The sequence below is a fragment of the Mustela putorius genome, unplaced genomic scaffold, assembly GCF_011764305.1.
Source record: "Mustela putorius furo isolate JIRA1106 unplaced genomic scaffold, ASM1176430v1.1 tig00003988_pilon_pilon_pilon, whole genome shotgun sequence".
Taxonomy (NCBI): domain Eukaryota; kingdom Metazoa; phylum Chordata; class Mammalia; order Carnivora; family Mustelidae; genus Mustela; species Mustela putorius.
Window position 1 is genome coordinate 7,045,036 of NW_025422127.1, and position 19,848 is coordinate 7,064,883.

Genomic DNA, 19,848 nt, shown 5'->3' on the forward strand with positions numbered 1-19,848 from the left:
TGGATGTTTCTGTTTTTTCCTGTATTTTCCCTCATATTTCATTACCACAAAATTTTGCAAATAAGATACGGCAGCCTGTAATAGATGTGATGGCCTTTTCAGTTGAAAGTAATGTTGAAAGCAGATAAATATCCATCAAGTGTGAGAGTCTCCTCTCTTAATAGTATCATTATACAGAAACTACCAGTCACTTCAAGATCTAGCAAAGAGATATGAACTAGAAATATTATAACAGCAGATGAATACTACCCAGTGCAAACGTCTACCATACAGTAAAGGATTACTAAATACTATGGGAGATAAAACCCTATCTTTTAGAAATATATTTTAAATAAATAGAATTTTGGTAGTATTTCCCAAATAGTTTTAATGTCAGTTTTATAAATCACATTGTTATGTATACTATTACTGTTAATTAATAAATTTAGCACATATCCAATCAAAATCTTAATTGTACTTTTTGTGGAACTTGATAAACTGACTCTAAAATTCATGTGGAAGATGGCCAAGAATAGTTAAGGCAATTTGCAAGAACACCAAGCTGGGGGAACTTGCCCCCCCAAAATCAAGATTAAAGTAATAAAGAGATGATGAAATTGGCACAATGATAAAAACAAAATAGATGGAACTGAGGAAAGGCCACATAGTATGACATTAATTTGCAAATAAAGCAAATGAAATATCTGAATATTTTGTTTAAATCACAGGAAGGAGTCTTAAAAATGTTTAGTGGGTGATAAATAATTAAGGATTATTTTGTTTAATATGTAAAGCTACTGCTGGTTTAATCTCTTTATTTTAAAAATAAGGTTTTCTTAAGATAGTCTCTGAGCTTTTTTTCTTCTTTAGTCTCCAATTCTACAATCTGGGGGGCTTGAGTTACATAATCCTGACTGTAGGTTTGGAATACTAGTGAGTAGATAATTCTGCAGTACCCACTTTAAGGGAATTAAACTGCTGATGAATATTCTCTAGGAATTGTGGGATTTTGTTAGATTGGTGCCTTTGCCTCAGACATTTTCAGATATTTACTGTGTAAGCTGTAAAACTGTAGGATTTCATTCCTATGCTTAGTGCTGTGTGTAGTAAGCACAGATACATTAGAATGATCTCCAAAAAATAACTTGGTTACCTCTGTTAATGCACATGTAGGCTTTAAACATCTTGTTAACTTTTCCTTTGATTTTGTTTGTGATTGAATCTGATTAAGTGTGGGGAAAGTGTTTCTGGAAAAGAATTTAAAATAATTATGAGTCCATGGCAAAGCAGTATTTCATAATGGGTATAATATAGTCAGAATAAATGTTAAGTTTTTTAGGTTTATGAGTTTTCTTTCCTAGAGCACCAGTATTTTACTTCTTCTGTCACTGGTCATCTGATGAGAAGTCAGTTCGTAGGTACTTGAAAATAAGATGAATATAATTTCAGTAATGCCTACAGTGCTTGGTGTACCATACTTTTGAAAACAAACAAAAAAACCCTTACCCTGCTTGCCCCAACAGATTTCATGAGAAACAAATGGAAACAGTATTGTTAATAACTTTTGTTGGTAAAGAAGCTAACTAAAGTTTTTAAAAATTTGTTAAAATTATTATAATCAGTCTCTCAAACCTTTAATAATCCTTATCCCCAAAAGGATAGAGTAAAATATATAAAATAGACATACTGTCTTTTTAAGTTTTTTGCAGAAGAAACATTTTTCTATTTCTTTATATGTTGTACTTTAAAATTTTGTTTTGTTTCATTTTTACGATTCCCATTTGAATTTTTGTTCAACTGTCAGATAGTTTATGGAATAGCTATTGCATTTTCTAAGAGGTGCTGTTAAGGATTGTTTTTAATGTGTATGTCAATACTTGTCCTCAAATAGTAGATATTTATAGAACAATAGGAATAACACTTTTGTATAAGTGAAATTTTTTTTCCAGATTGTAAATCACATTGCAGTTATTCTCAATAATCCTTTGAAGTAGGCATGTACTTTAATATAAAATGAAATATAAAAAATTGATATCTTCTATGCTATTCCTCTAGTTACAGGTATTTTCCTTTATTGATTTCTTTTCTCTTTTTAGGTACCTAGTCGATAGTCGCTGGTTCAAACAGTGGAAAAAATATGTTGGCTTTGACAGTTGGGACAAATACCAGATGGGAGATCAAAATGTATATCCTGGACCCATTGATAATTCTGGACTTCTCAAAGGTCATTATTTTCTTTCTTCAGTCAGGTTTAAAATGTGATCATTTGAATATGTTATAGTCAATACATATATAATATGGAAAACATTAATGTAAATAAATTAGAAAAATTTCTTCGTATTATAGATTTGACCTAATGAACTCAGATTATTCTATCATAATTAGTTATTACTCTGTATCATGACAGTTTTTTTCATTTATTATGTAAGAAACATTTATTATTTTTTAACCCTTTAAGTGAAGAATGTAAGTTAGAAAGCACTATATTATTATTTGGGGGAAATGCTGTATTGTTCTTGTTTTTCCTAATGGACACATGACTTTTATTTTAAGTTGGGGAGCATTGATACATGTTTACATTCTTGGATTTTTACATCAGTCTTCTATACCCCTCACTAATTACCAGTCTTCTGTACCTCTCACACTTGCAGAGAATAAAACATAAGTACCAGAATTTCCATTTCTGGCCAAGATGGAGTGAGAGGGGCTAGCTTTACTCTTCCACATGAGCAAACTAAGACCTTGTCAGAATATATAAAATAACAGTTCTCAAAACACTGGATACCAGGCAACAAAGAATAGTGATCCTTGAGTGATAGCTTACTGTGTTGATAGAATGTTAAAGACAAGGCACAGAAGAAGAAACCCATGTAGACAAGCTTCCATAGTTGAGGAAAGAGTTTGAAGTCCAGGGAGACCCATACCACCAGCGTTTTCAGGGCAGAGTACTAGATAGGAATGATCAGCAAAAAGAGACAGAGGAGACACAGAGACATCTAGAGATATACAGAGGGTATCTCTCAGGTCTTCAGCTGAGTGTTGATCAAGGTCATGAATGTGAGGGGGCTGCCCAAGGCCAAGGAAAGAACCATCCAAAAGAATTTGAGGGAACAAGTCATTGGGGCTCATTTAGAACCAAGAATAATGTGTTAATAGTTAGAGTGGAAAATCTTACAATTCATTGAGTATACAACCGAGAAGTGTTTTGCCACTGTAATTGAGCAAATTAATCCTTTTGTCCTTCTAATCTGAAAGTGTCAAACCTTATATCTTAGAACAAAATGCAGAAATACTTAGAGGGATCCAAAAATATCCAGCATCTAATCAACAAGTTAAATTTTATAATGTCTTGGATCCAATCAGATACTACCTGGCATGCAAAAAAGCAGAAAGAGATGCATAATGAAGATAAATGTCAGTGTTTTAAAAAAAATTTTAAGTAGGAAAAATGAACAAATGAAACAAATACAAAACAGCAAGAAGGTAGATTAAAATTATTCTTTATATGAATAATCACATTAAATGTAAATATCCCCAATTACAGATAGAGATTAGATAAAAAAAAATTAGACATAACTCTAGGACACCTGAGTGGCTCAGTTGGTTAAGTGTCTGCCTTCAACTCAGGTCATGATCCCAGGGTGCTGGATTTGAGTTCTGCATTGTGCTCCCTGCTCAGCGGGGGGAGCCTCCTTTCCCCTCTGCCTGCTCTTCCTCCTGCTTGTTCATGCTCTCTCTCTTTCTCTCTGGCAAATAAATGAATAGAATCTTAAAAAAAAAAAAAAAGACATAACTATGCACTGTATATAAGAAAGTGCCCCTTTTAATATAAAGATCCAAATGGATTAGAAGAAATTGAAAAAGGTGTGCTATGTTATGGTAAGCAGAATTCTAGACTGACTCCTACTGACTTCTTTCTTACATAATCATCTCTCCCTTTGAATATGGGAAGAGCCTGCAAATAGGATAAGATATCATTCCCATTATTTATGTTGTATGGCAGATGGAGAGTATCCCAGTGTTTTTTGTTTTTGCTTTTTTAAAAAAGATTTTATTTATTTATTTGACAGAGAGAAAGGTAGTGAGAGAGGGAACATAAGCAGGGGGCAGTGGGAGGAGGAGAAGCAGGCTTCCCACTGAGCAGGAAGCCGGATGCAGGGCTCTATCCCAGGACACCGACTTGAGCCAAAGGCAGACTGAGCCACCCAGGCACCCTGTCCCAGTGGTTTTAATCTAATAACAAATGCCCTTTAAAAGCAGACTGTTTTCTAGCTGGCAGGAGAAGTCAGAGATTTAAAGCATGAGAAGTGCTTAGTATATCATTTTTGCTATGAAAATGGAAGAGGCAATGTGACTAGGAAGGCCAGCATCCTCTAGGAAAAGAGAGAGACATTGCCCAAGCCAGCAAGGAAACAGACCACCTCATTCCTGGCACCATGAAAAATGGAATTCTGCCAACAATCTGAATGGACTTAGAAGCAGATTCTTCCCCCAGAGTTTTTAGATAAGAGATCACCCCGTCTAACATCTCGATTTCTGCCTTATGAGCCCTAAATAGAGGATCCAGTTGAGCCCACCGGAACTTGTAACCCACAAAATTGTGAGATTGTAAATAAGTATTGTTTTCAACTTAGTAGTTGGCTAAGCATCTGACTCTAGGTTTCACCTCAGGTTGTGATCTCAGGGTTGTGAGATCAAGCCTCATGTTAGGCTCTTGCACTCAGCAGAGTCTGCTTAAGACATTCTTTCCCTCTCCCTTTGCCCTCCCACCACTCTCTGTCTCTCTCAAAATAAATAAATAAATCTTTAAAAAAAAAAAAGGTATTGTTTTCAGCCCCTACATTAGTTTTTTATGCAGCAAACAGAAAAGTAATACATGTGCCAAAACTAATTAAAAGAAAGCTGGAGTGGCTCTGTTAATATATAATTATATAATATCTGAGTATATAAATAAAATGAGAGTCTCAAATCAGTGGTGTTGGTTTTTAAGAAATAAGAAAGAACAAATAAAACCTAAAGTAGTGCTCGCTTCGGCAGCACATATACTAAAACCTAAAGTAAACAGAAGAAAGGAAAGAAGAAAAATAAGTTCAGAACAGAAATTAGAGAAGAGAAAAATAGAAAAAACCAATGAACCCAAAAGCTGGTCTTCTCAAAACAAATGTAATAAATGTGATATGATGTGTCAATTATAAAAAAGAAAAAATAAGCTGATTCTTTGTGAAAATAATAAAATTGATACATAGCTAGTTTGATTACAAGAAAAAGGAAAGACACAATTACCAATATCAGGAACATAAGAGATGTAGTATCAGTACGAAATCCACAAATATTAAAAGGACAATAAAGGAATATTATGAACCTTATGCCATTAAACTCAGCAAACTAGATGAAAACTACTAAAGCTCATTCCAGAAGAATAGATTACCTAAATAGCCCTGTATCAAGTGCAGAAGTTGTTTCAGATTTTTCCCAAAGAAAACATCAGATCCAAATATTGCTACTAGTGAATTCCACCAAATAGTTAAGGGAGAAATAATACCTATTTTACAAAATTCTTCGATAAAATTGGGAGGTAGTATTTCCCCACCCATGCTTTGAAACCATCATTACCTTGATACCAAAATCTTAGAGAAATTTCAAGAAAACACTAGGCCAGTATCTTGTCTGAGCAGAAGTTTAGTAAATCAAGTCCAACAATGAAAAGAATATATATGTTAATTAAAAATATGTATTTAAAAGATAACATATCATGTAAGATAAAAGAGTAAAATAGAAAGAAATGTCCTCATAATGGGCATCTGTGAAAAACCTACAAGTGACATGGAAAAGGTAAGGGTGTCCACTCAGCTCTTCAGCTGGCATTACTGGAGGTGTCCTGCCCAATGCAGTAAGGCGAAAGAAGAGATAAAAAGCATACATATTGTATAGGAAGAAGTAATAAATCTTCTTTATTCATAGACTGCTAAGATCACATAGAAAATCAGACTGAATTTACAAAAGAGAAAAAAAAGCTGCTAGGGACACCTGGGTGGCTTAGTTGGCTAAGTATCTGCTTTGGCTCAGGTCATGATCAGATCATGAGCATGTGTCAGGCTCCCCTGTTGAACAGGGCTGATTCTGCCACTCTTTCTGCTCCAACCCCGTTTGTGCTCTCGCTCTCTCTCACATTCTCTTTCAAATAAATAAATAAAATCTTTTTTAAAAAGTTCCTACGGACTAATAAATGAGATTGGTTTATGGGATATAAGATCATTATTTAAAAACCTAACTGTATTTTTATATGCTAACAGTCAACTAACATGAATAGAAATTTTTAAAAAACATTTTGTAGTAACATCAAAAAAATACAAAATATGTATAAATCTGACAAAATATGTACAAGCTCTATAAATTGAAAGCTAGAAGACATTGCTGATAGAAATTAAAATCTAAATAGTAAGAGATCCTGTAGACTCTATATTGTTAAATTCCCCATCCCCCAAACTATAGATTCAACACAGTTCCAAATTACATTTCTAGTAGGTGTCTAAAAAATTGAGATAGAAAAAAAATTGAGATTGAATTTACCTATCACAAAATTTATCCTTTTAAGTTGTACGATTAAGTGGTTTTTAGTATATTCACAGTTATACAGCCATCACCACCATCTAATTCCACAATATTTTCATCACACCAGAAACTTTGTACCCATTAGCAGTCACCCTTTATTCCCTCTTAAAACCCCCAACCCTCAGCAACTACTAATCTACTTTCTATCTCTGGATTTACCTATTTTGGACATTTCATCTAAATGAGATCCCATAGTATATAGCCTATAACGTTTGAGTTCTTTCACGTAATATAGAGTTTTCAAGTGTCATCCATGTAGAATGAATCAGTACTTCATTCCTTTTTATGGATGAATAATTTTCCATTGTATGGATATACACATTTAGTTTATCCATTCATCAGCTGATGGACATTTGAGTTTTTACTTTCTGGCTTATGATGCTGTGAACATTTTCACATACAAATTATTGTGTAGTTTTATATTTTCATTTCTCATGAGTAGGTACTTAGATGTACAGTTACCAGTTAGATAGTAACTCTATATTAAACTACTTAAGGAATTGTTAGACTGTTTTCCAAAATAGTTGCACTATTTTTACGTTTTCACCAGCAGTATATGAAGGTTCCCAATTTCTTCCTATCCTTGCCAGCACATGGTCTGTCCTTTTATTATAGCCATCCTATTGCATATGAAGTGGTATCTCATTGTCAATTTGATTTGTGTCTCCCTAGTGATTAATGATGTTAAGTATCTTATCTGTGCTGCTTATATCTATATTTTTTTTGGAGAAATGTCTATTCTGATCCTGTTCTTTTTAATTGGACTACTTGTCCTTATATTCTTATGTTTCAAATGTTATTTATATGTTCTGGATACTAACCACTTATCTAATATATGATTTCCAAAAATTATCTCCCATTCTGTAGATTGTCTTTCACTTTCTTGATGGTATCTTTGAAGCACAGAAGTTTTTAATTCTAAGTCCAATTTATATTTTTTCTTTGGTTACTTGTATTTATGTCAGAATGCATCACCTAATCCAAGGTTATACAAGATTTATACCTATGTTTTCTTCTAAGAGTTTTATGGCTTTAGCTGTTAATTTATGACTTTGATCATTTTTAAATTAATATTTGTATATAGTGTGAGGAAAGGATCAACTGAACAGATTAGAATCCAAAAGTTGATCCATTTATATGTGTTCAATTGATTTTAGACAAAGATATAAGAGAATTTCAGTAGGGAGAGGATAGTCTTTTAAACAAATGCTGCTTGAGCATTAGGTATCTGTTTGCCAAAATAAAATAAAAGCCCAAAACCAAAACAAAACAAAAAGCCACCCAGACTGAATTTTGATTCATATTTGGCATCATATACAAAGTAAACTCAAAACAGATCATATAAACTTTAGAACTTATAGGGAAAAAATTGGTAAAAAATCTTTGTGACATTGTGTTAAGATGATTTCTTAAATGTGATATAAAAAGCACAATTGATAAAAGAATGAACTTTTTGCCACTAATTGTTTGATCAGTAATAAGTGATACTGTTAAAAGAATTCAAAAACATTTTTTGAAGAACCTCCTCACTGTTTTCCAAAGTGGCTATACCAATGTGCATTCCAACCAACAGTGTAAAAGGGTTCCCCTTTTCCTACAACCTCTCCAACATTTGTTGTTTCTTGTCTTGTCAATTCTTGCCATTCTGCCTTATGGAAGGTGGTATCTCTGTGGTTTTGATTGGAATTTTCCTGATGGCTAATGATATTGAACATTTTTTTCATATGTCTGTTAGCCGTTTGTACCTCTTTTTGAAGAAGTATCTATTCATGTCTTCTGCCCAATTTCTGACTTGCTTATTTGTTTTTTGGGTGTTGAGTTTGAGAAGTTCTTTGCAGATCTTGGATACCAGCCTTTTTCTGTAGTGTCATTTGCAAATATCTTCCCCCATTCCATGGGATGCCTCTTAGTTTTGTTGACTGTTTCCTTTGCTGTACAGAAGCTTTGTATCTTGATGAAGTCCCAAAGCTCATTTTCACTTTTGTTTCTTTTGCGTTTGGAGACATGTGATGAAAGAAATTGCTGTGGCCATTGTACTGCCTATGTTCTCCTCTAGGATTTTGATGGATTCCTGTTTCACGTGAATTAAGGTCTCTCATCCACTTGGAGTTTATTTTTGTGTATGGTGTAAGAGAATGGTCGAGTTTCATTCTTCTGTATATAGCTGTCCCAGTTTTCCCAGCACCATTTATTAAAGAGACAGTCTTTTTTCCATTGGGTATTTTTTTCCTTCTTTGTCGAAGATTAGTTGACCATAGCGTTGAAGATCCATATCTGGGCTCTCTATTCATTTCCATTGATCTATCTGTGTTTTTGTGCTCTCTATTCATTTCCATTGATCTATCTGTGTTTTTGTGATCTATCTGGGTATGTTGTCTTGGTGATCACAGCTTGGAATCAGGCAATGTGATGCCCCCCCCCCCGGCTTTGTTTTTCTTTTTCAAAATTTCCATGGCAGTTCAGGATCTTTTCTGGTTCCATAGAAATTTAGGATTGTTTGTTTAGGGTATTTTGAAAAATGCCATTAGTATTTTGATTGGGATGGTGTTGAAGTTATAGATTGCTCTGGACAGCATAGACATTTTAACGATGTTTATTCTTCTGATCCATGAGCATGGAATTTTTTTCCATCTTTTGTGTCTTCTTCAATTTCCTTCATAAGTGTTCTGTAGTTTCTAGGGTATAGATTCTTTACCTCTTTGGTTAGGTTTATTCCAAAGTATCCTAAGGTTTTTGGTGTTATTGTAATTGAAATCGATCTCTTTTATTTCTCTACAGTTATTTTTTTAGTGTATAGGAAGGCAGCTGAAGTGTATAGGAAGGCAGCTGATTTCTGTGCATTGATTTTGTATCCTGCCATATTACTCAGTTGGTATATGAGTTCTAGTAACTTGGGGGTGGAGTCTTTTGGGTTTTCCAAATAAAGTATCATGTCATCTGTGGAGAGAAAGAGTTTAAAATAAAGCTACCCTATGACCCATCAATTGCACTACTGGGTATTTACCCCAGAGATACGGATGTAGTGAAAAGAAAGGCCATATGCATCCGTGTTCATAGCAGAATGTCTACAGAAGCCAAAGTGTGGAAGGAGCCGAGATGCCCTTCAACAGATGAATGGATAAAGAAGATGGGATCTGTATATACAGTGGAATATTACTCAGCCATCAGAAAGTATGAATAACCAACATTTGCATCAACATGGATGGAATTGGAGGGGGTTTGCTAAGTGAATAAGTCAAACAGAAAGTCAACTATCATATGGTTTCAATTATATGTGAAACATAAGGAATAGCATGGAGGACCATAGGAGAAGGGAAGGAAAAATGAAGGGGGGGATATCAAAGGGAGAGAAGAACCATGAGAGACTGTGGACTCCCAAGAAACAAACTGAAGGTTTTAGAGGGGAGAGGGTGCTGGGGAATGGTTTAGCCTGGTAATGGGTATTAAGGAGGACATGTATTGCATGGAGCACTGGTTGTTATACTTAAACAATGAATCATTATAACAATGAATCAGTAATCATTATACTTAACAATGAATCAGTATATCAAAAACTAATGATATACTGATATATAATGATATATGTATAATATATACATATATCATTTATACATATATATATTATATAATATACTGTATGGTGACTAACATGACATAATAAAAAAATTATTATTATTATTATTTTTAAAGATTTTATTTATTTGACACAGAGAGAGATCACAAGTAGGCAGAGCAGCAGGCAGAGAGAGGGGGAAGCAGGCTCCCCACCGAACAGAGAGCCCAATGTGGGACTCGATCCCAGGATCCCGAGACCATGACCCACACCAAAGGCAGTGGCCCAAACCACTGAGCCACCCAAGTGCCCCCAAAAAATGATTTTTTAAAAAATGAGAGGATGAGATGCCTGGGTGGCTCAGTCATTAAGCATCTGCCTTCAGCTCAGGTCATGATCCTGGGGTCCTGCAATCGATCCCCACGTTGGGCTCCCTGCTTGGCGGGAAGCCTGCTTCTCCATCCCTCACTCCACCTGCTGTGTTCCTTCTCTCACTGTTTATCTCTCTGTCAAATAAATAAATAAAATCTTTAAAAAAAAAAAAAAAAGAAAGAAAAACCACAGTGTGGGGGAAATACTTGCAGATCACCTAGTTGATAAAAGACTTGTATGCCAAATAAAGAATTCTCAAAACCATATTAAGATAAACATAAAATGTAGTGGAAAATGTAGACAAAAGATTTGAACAGATGCTTCACCAAAGAAAATGCGGTTTTTAAAACTGCATAACTGCAAAGATACTCAGCATCATTAGTCATTAAAGAAATGAGGCTTAAAACCATAATGAAGTACCACTATTGTATATAAAAATGAGTAAAATTTAAAAGAATGACCAACATCAAGTGTTGACAAGGATGTGAAACAAGTGGCACTTTAATACACTGGTTTTGGAAATGAAATAATCAGGAAATTTCTCGAAAAGCTAAACATGAGTTTACTGGAGGAACCAGTATCCACTCCTGCATATTTACCCAAAAGAAATGAGAGTGTACATCCATACACGAATACTTATACATGTTATACATACTTATAATGTTTATAGTTGTGTTATTTGTAATAGAGAAAATTGGAAGCAACCCCAAATGCCCATCAATAGCTCAATGGATAAGCAAATTATAGTATATTCATATAATGGAATCCTACATAGCAGTTGAAAGGAATGAAGTGTTGATACATAAAAACAATGACTTTCAAGACGATTATACAGTGTAAAGGAAGCCAAACAAAAACAGTACATCTGATTTTTATAAGATCCAAGAAAATGACTGTAGTAACAGAAAAAGATAATTTTTTTAGACAAATTGGATTTTATTTTTAAAAAATTTTTAAGCATTATTTAAATTCAGTTAATTAGCATAATATATTATTGGTTTCAGAAGTACAGGCCTGTGATTCATCAGTCTTATATAATACCAGTGCTCGTTTTATCACATGCTCTCCTTAATGTCCATCACCCAGTTACCTCATCCCTCCACCCACCTCCCTTCTAGAAAACCTCTGTTTGTTTCCTGTGATTGAGTCTTTTATGGTTTGTCTCCCTCTCTGGTTTCATCTTGTTTTATTTCTTCTCTCTTCCCTTATGAGCCTTTGTTTCTTAAATGCCACATATCAGTGAGATCATATAATTGTCTTTCTCTGATTGACTTTTTTGCTTAGCATAATACCCTTTAGTTCATCCATGTCATTGCAAATAACAAGTTTTCAGGTTTTTGATGGCTGCCTTATTTTCTGTGTGTGTATGTGTGTATCCCTTCTTTATCCATTCATCCAGACAAAATTTTCATATATAATTCTACATAATGCACATTATAGTTGCACAATATAGTGATTTTCTAGGGATAGGACAGGAAACCTGGATAGACAGGAAGGAGAGATTACAAAGGACTACTAGGAAACCTTTGAATGGGGATGGATATATCATTTTGGTTGTGGTGATGGTTTCACACTTGCATTGTTCTGTCACTTCAAATACGTGCAGTTTATTCTATATCAATTATATATCATTAAGCGCAGAAGTAACAAATAGGAGCTCTTTTGTGTTTAGGTAGGGGTATTCTCGTCTCTTAAAAATAAACTCATTGGGGACGCCTGGGTGGCTCAAGTTGGTTAAGCGGCTGCCTTCAGCTCAGGTCATGATCCCAGGGTCCTGGGATGAGTCCCACATCGGGCTCCTTGCTCAGCAGGGAGCCTGCTTCTCCCTCTGCCTCTGCCTGCCTCTCTGTCTGCCTGTGCTCACTCTCTCTCTCTCTCTCTCTGACAAATAAATAAATAAATAAATAGTCTTTTAAAAAAATTGTTTTATTTTGTCATTAGATATAAAATTACTATTGGATTCTGATATATAATAAAGTCTTTTACCCAAACTCTTAAACTGTGGAAGACAACGTAAAAGTCTTAATTTTTAGACTCTTCTTTCTTTTCCTAAGTTTTCTTCAAGGTAGTCTGTTAATAGTAGGAAGAAAGTGGATGTTAGAATAAACCAATTTGTATTTGAATCCAGTTTCTATGATCTTCTCTATGTGTAACCTTCAGCAGGTTAATCAATACCTGAATCTGCTTACTAATTAATTTGGAGATATTTACCTCATAATATTATTTTGAAAAGTCATCTGAGATAGCAGTGTTTTCTAATAACACTTTTCAGAGTACCTGCAACTTTCTGCATGTATGATCCATGCAACTTTCTGCATGTATGACAAGTTACTCAGTTTGTCTAAAAGTATTTTCCAATCTAAAATGGAGATACCTAGCTTAAAGATTGTTTTGAGAACTGACTGAGATAACATGGTTGTTTACTGTAATATGTCTCATAGAATATGATGCATATAGGGGTTTAGAATATGTAAGTTTCTTTCACCTTCAGCAGGCTCTAAAAATATGTTCCAAATTATCAGTTTCCCCAACAAGATTTTAAAATTACTGCTAAGATTTTAAAAAACCGAACTTAAAAATTAATCCTTAGAATGTATCAGCTACTGAAGTTTGTATTATACAATTCAGAGTTTTATCACTTCTGCTCTATATGAAAGTTTTCTCAAAGTTTAGTGTAATTCAGGGCACCTAGGTAGCCCAGATAGTTAAACATCTGCTTTCAGGTCAGGTCCTAATCTCCAGGTCCTGGGATTGAGCCCTATGTTGGGCTCCTAGCTCAGGAGGGAGTCTGCTTCCCTCTCTTCCTCTGCCACTCCCCCTACTTGTGCTTTCTCTGTCTCTCTCTCTCTCTTTCTTTCTCAAATGAGTAAATAAAATCGTAAAAAAAAAAAGTTTAGTGTAATTCTCTGACCCATTGATTGATCCTAGATGGAACAAATAACTTTCTCTCAATCCTTTCAGAATTTTCCATGCTTCTTGATTTGTATTGTTATGTCTAATTAAGAATAGTCGGCTCTTGGGGCACCTGGGTGGCTCAGTCAGTTAAAGCCTTTTGCCTTTGGCTTGGGTTGTGATCTCAGGGTCCTGGGATTGAGCCCCATATCAGGCTCTCTGCTTAGCGGGGAGCCAGCTTCCCGCTCCACCCCTGCCTGCCTCTCTCTCTACTTGTGATCTCTGTCTGTAAATAAATGAATAAAATCTTTAAAAAAAAAAAATAGTGGGCTCTCATTTTTGAGATGCTACTGAGAACAATTTTGCTTCTCATGTTAAATAATTTAAGACTGGCTCAAATTGAGAAAATCTTCTTTACGTTGTATATAACTCAGTTAACTGTATCTGTTTCTGTACTTTGGAAATTCAGGTAAAGATAATAACAGAATCTCAGATTGGGACTGTCATTTAGGTATAACTCATGGTATTGCTTCTAGATCTCTGGCCTGCCCTGCACTAAATTTTTGGTTTAACCAGAATTTTGAAAATGTTCATAGAATTAGAACCACATCTGAACAACTTCCTCCACTTTAGATTTTGGGAGAAATCTAGATGATGGGCCTTCTGGAATAATTTGTTTCACAAGATGCCCTTTTGTGATTTCCATCATGGTTCCCAGCCCATGTGCTTTGGAATCATTGTAAAAAGTTATTAGTTTGCCCCTGAATTTCTTTCATCAGCTACTACTAGAATGACCACTGTTACCATGTGAGGGATCTTCTACATTAAATATTTGGGAAATGCTCTTCTTTCAGATCCCTTGTTATTTTAAGAGCTTAATAAAAAATTATGTCTTTAAATACTGTTCATTGACTACTGGTACACATTGAATCTTTTTAAAGCAACAGTTTATTTTGGAAAATGTAGATTTATATGTGAACTTCAGAGCTTTCTTCAGGCCTCATTTAAATACTTAAATTAGTCCCTATGAGTTTAAGTAATTTATGATATTTACACTAAAGTATTTCATGAACTATTGTTTCTTTTTATTTATTGGGTTTACTTTTTTCTTTTGCAGATGGTGATGCCCAGTCACTTAAGGAACATCTTATTGATGAATTAGATTACATACTGTTGCCAACTGAGGGCTGGAATAAACTTGTCAGCTGGTACACTTTGATGGAAGGTCAGGAACCAATAGCACGAAAGGTACATATTTAGAATAAGTGAATAAAAATATTTTTATTGAACAGTCACATTTTATTGTTATAGTTTAATGACACAAATCCTCATCAAATATCTAAGAGAAAAAGACCATCAAGATGTTACTTTCATATTGTATAATGACAATAGCTAATACCTATAGAGGATTTACTATTTGCTAGCCACTGTTAGAAGCAGATTATACATTATTATTAATTTAGTCCTCACAGGAATCTCTATAGGGTAGGTATTATTATCTTCATGTAGATGAGGAAATGAGGACAGAGATAGAGAAAGTCACATCAATTTAGAAACTCAGGCAACCTCTTTTCTTAACCACTGTACTGCAAGTTTTACAATTATAGTTTAGAAACATTAAAAATTTTCCATATCTTTACTTTTTGGAACTAAAAAGTCATTTATGAAAGTGAGGATGTTGTCATTATATCAGAACACTAAGTGTTTAAAGTAGATCTGTCAATCTTACATACGTATTTGTTTTTTGTATCAGGCAGGGAAAGGGAAAGAAGGAAGGGTTTGGGGACCAGGATCTCTGAGCATGTAATTATTTATCTGTGTTGGTTTTTCCACACAGAAACAATTAAAAAGTCAAGTTATGTAACACAAGGGTACAAACCTCTAGTAGACCAAACCATACATGGATTTATTTGGAACTGTTGCTACAGACTAGTTATATTAATGATTTGTATGTATGTATTGATGGTTTAGGGATAGAATTCAATTCTGTTTTCTAAATAGAATGTGAGTGTACCTTTGATTTAGTTCCGTTTTTATTTTATTTATTTGAGAGAGAACACGAGCAGGGGGGAAGGGCAGAGGGAGAGGGAGAAGAAGATTCCCTGCTGAGCAGGGAGCCTACTGGGGGACTTGAGCCCCGAACCCTGGGATGCTTAACCAACTGAGCCACATAGTCGCCCTAGTTCATTTTAGTTTTGACCCTTAACTTCACTCAGCCTTCTCTTATAGCCATTTCAAAATTAGGATTTCTGTCTTTTAGAAATGCTAGCCTTATACATATAAAGTAACCTATTTTACCTATAGTTGCTAGAGAATTGAATGTTTTGCTCAATTAAAGGATTGAGTGTTTAGCTCTAAAACTGTTAAGAAGAAGAACTTTATTCCTGGGATAAAAGAAAATCTATGCCTGGAATATCTTCAAATATGCTAACCTGTGTTACTTTAACCTTAATGATGTACTTTTTTTTTCTTAATAAAGGTAGCATATTATACAGTACTAGTATTTGGTATGGTAAACAGACCAACCAACAACTTCATTGGCATCACTTTTTGAAAGAGGTCGTGTTGGAATTTCTTAAAATCTGTGTCTAATAGCAAATTGAAATAAGTAGATAAATAAATACAAATCATGAAAACTTCACACAGAAAAAAGTTTCTCTGTTAAGAGGTCATCCATAGGGGCGCCTGGGTGGCTCAGTGGGTTAAAGCCTCTGCCTTCGGCTCAGGTCGTGATCCCAGCGTCCTGGGATCGAGCCCCGCATCGGGCTCTCTGCTCCGCGGGGAGCCTGCTTCCTCCTCTCTCTCTGCCTGTCTCTCTGCCTACTTGTGATCTCTGTCAAATAAATAAATAAAATCTTAAAAAAAAAAAACAACTCATGTATTCTAAAAAAAAAAAAGAGGTCATCCATATATTTGTAATAAGATAGTTTAGAATTATTCAACCTGTAAGATAATATTTAAGCTTTATTGTGCATAAAATTATCTGGAGTTGTTTTTAAGATCTGTCTTCCTCCAAAATTAAATTAGTAAGTCTGCGAATTTCCACCTCTACTTTGCCCCCATGTGACTCTTATGACAATGAAATATACTGAAAGAATTACTATTTTTTTAGGGTCTGAAGCCCAACTTGGAATTTTAACTAATCTCTGAATTGAGGAATTTAGGATTAGTAGATATGATATAGAAACAAAGTAGTTAACCATCTCTCTGGGCCTTGAATCATCTCTAAAATGTTTCACTTATAATGTCAGACACTCAGTAAAACAACCAACAAAAAAGGCAAAAATAAACATACTTGAACAAGAAATACAGTGGAACCAAAATCTAAGAGAAACAATAGACAGTAGAAACAGACCCATAAGGAATCCAGATAGTGGAGTTAGACAGAAACTTCAAAATACTGTGCTTTATTATGTTTAAAAAAAAAAAAAAAAAGACAGTTGAAGGACAAAACTGTTAAGAACAAATATAATTCCAAAACTATTAAGACCCAAATATAATTCTGTAATTCTAAAAATAATTTGAAAAAATTAAGAAGTAAATACTCAGTGTTTAATTAAAACATTGAATAGAACCAAAGAGAAATTTGTAAACTAAATAACATCAGTAGAAAGTATACAAAATAAGACTTAAAGAGACTGAAGGATGGAATGTACAGAAATAAGCAAATACACTTGGAGCACAATGCCTAATTTTAACATACACGCAAGTGGGCTCTTAGAAGGAGAGGGAAGTCAGAATAGAGTAGAAATAACACTGGAGTTAATAGCTGAGAATTTTCTAAAACGGATGAAAGGTGACATGCTATATAGAATCAAGAAATGCTGTGAAACCCATGCTAACAACAACAAAAAAATACAAACAAAACCAAGCAAAGGCAAAAAAAAAAAGATTTCTAATAGGAGCCACAAAAAAAAAAGTCTGTTACCTTCAAAGTAATAATAAACAAATGATTTCTCAAGAGAAATGAAAGCTGAAAAATAACCAACCATCTTCAACATTATGAAAGAAAAATAACTGCCCACTCAGAATGCTGTATCCTTCAGGTGGTGAAAAAGTTGTTTTCAGATAAACAAATTGACTGAGTTTGTTACTAGCAGAACTGCACTAAAGGAAAACCAAATCAATCTTTAGAATGGAAGGAAATTATTCCATATGGCAGCTTGGAGGAGACACAAGAGAAAATGTAGATTGACAACAGTAAATACTGCAAATAAATGTTAAGTCAGGCTATTTAAAATGGTAGTTATTTCTATTTGGGATGAGTGTACGCATAAATTTAAAATATGTGATATTTGCATGTAAGTTAAGATAGTAGCCTCCTAGGTAATCTCCAATGAGCTCTTCCTTATATCTTCATCCTTGGGTAGTCCCCTGTGGCCAGCAACATACAGCAGAAGTTATAGCATGTGTATCACTTTCAAGATTAGCTTTTAGAGTCGAGGGAGTCAAAAGGTATAAACTTCCCGTTATAAAATAGGTAAATCATGGGGATGTAAGTGTATAGCATGGCGACTATAGTTAATAATACTGTATTGCATTTTCGAAAGTTATTGAGTAAGAGTAGATCTTAAAAGTTCTCATCACAAGAAAAAAATTTTGTCATAGGATGATGGAGGTCAACTTATTGTGGTGATCATTTCACAACATAGATAAATACTGAATCATTATGTTTTACACCTGAAACTAATATATGTCAGTTATACCTCATTAAAATAGAAAAAAATCAGACTATAAAAGACACCTTGGCTCGCACTTGGATGCACACACCCTCTTCCACTCTCTCAGTTCTCAATCTGGGGAATTCAGCTGCATATTCAGGCAGCCTGTGGCAGGGCTCACATGGTAAGGAACTAAGACTTTTGACCAGTAGTGAGGAAATGGAAGCCTGCTACCAACCATGTGAGTGAGCTTGGAAGTGAATCCTCTAGTTTCATGCAGCTTTCAGGTAATTGAAGCCCCAGCCCACAGCTTGACGGCAGTCTTTCAAAAGACCCCACGCCAGAATAACCCAGCTAAGCTGCTCCAGATTCTTGACCCTCAGAAACTATGTGAAATAATATTTACTCTGTTAAGTTCCTGGGTTTGGGGGTGATTTATTATGCAGCAGTAGAAAACTGATAACTGATTTTGGTACCTGGAAGTAGTGTGCTGCCTTAACAAAATTTGATCTGGGGTGGTGGAACCAGGCAGGGAGCAGAAGTTGTAAGAACCTGTAAGAGTATTTTTTTTTTAAGATTTTTTAATGTATTTATTTTACAGAGAGAAATCACAAGTAGATGGAGAGGCAGGCAGAGAGAGAGAGGGAAGCAGGCTCCCTGCTGAGCAGAGAGCCCGATGCGGGACTCAATCCCAGGACCCTGAGATCATGACCTTAGCCGAAGGCAGCGGCTCAACCCACTGAGCCACCCAGGCGCCCCAAGAACCTGTAAGAGTATTAATGAAAGCCTGAGGTGCCTTGAATAAATTGTTAGTAGAATTTTAGACTTTGAGGAGGACTTACAGGAAAGTGAAGAAAATCTTATCGGAACCTAGAGGAAAGTGATCTTTGTTATAAGGTAGCAGAAAGTTTAGCAACATGTCAACCGCAGTAAATTGAAAGATCAAAAATTGTACCTGATGAACTGAATCATCTGCCAGAACTGCCTGGTTTTCTTGTGCTGCACATAATCAGATGAGAGAAGGGAGAGAGAAGCTAAAGAAAGGGCTGCAAAAAAGGAGCCAAGACCTACTAGTGTTTTGAGGATTTCTGGCCTCTCCAGATGACAGTGCTGAAGCTATGATATGTTCCCAAGCAAAGATGAAAGTCAAGGCACTCTCACCTTTAACCAAAAGTTAAAGCCACAGGGATATGACTGTAAAATTCTTTAAGATCTCAGAAAAATCAAAGATAGTGCCTCACAATACTGTTCAGACAAAAGGCCCTTTAAAGGATTTCAGGTATACTTTGCACTTCCTTTCAATATGTGGCTTCTAGGAACAAAAGGGCTTCTAAGAAGCTTAAGAGCATTGCCCTTCAGTCTTCTCAGCATAAACCCAAGATAGGACATATCTAGAGGACATTTGAGGATGTGCCTTTTTGTGTAAGGGAATGAGATTCCAGTGAGATCCACTGGAGACTTAACCATGTTTTTAAGAACCACTACTGTCTTGGACTACGGAGACAGGGTAAAATCAAAGTGTCTCCTACACTTCTACAGAAAGCAGGAGTTAGACTAAGAATTTACTAACTGCAACATGTGCTAACTTCATGAAAATCGTATGACCCAGAACCGGAATCAAGTGTTGTGAAGACTTATTTTTAGGTAACGGCAGAATAAGCCCTAATCAAGGAATTTTAAGTATTTGCCCAAGTGGATTTCAGAATGTCTGTGGACCATTGCCTCCTTTGTTCCTCTTACCCTCATACCCCTTTGAACAGGAATATCTAAAAAATTATC

General features: G+C 35.1%; 1 protein-coding gene across 8 annotated transcripts in view; it reads left to right on the top strand.

Moving 5' to 3' along the window:
- USP15 (ubiquitin specific peptidase 15) overlaps nucleotides 1–19,848 on the top strand; it is a 112,432-nt gene that overhangs the window by 16,128 nt on the left and 76,456 nt on the right. For all 8 annotated transcript variants that reach the window (XR_200511.3, XM_045071842.1, XM_045071843.1 and 5 more), the window contains exons 2-3: nucleotides 2,076–2,203; nucleotides 14,526–14,656. Coding sequence is in view for 7 of the 8 variants with exons in the window: in XM_045071842.1 (XP_044927777.1) it covers nucleotides 2,076–2,203; nucleotides 14,526–14,656 (259 nt within the window). In the remaining variant the exon portion in view is untranslated. The remainder of the gene's footprint in view (nucleotides 1–2,075; nucleotides 2,204–14,525; nucleotides 14,657–19,848) is intronic.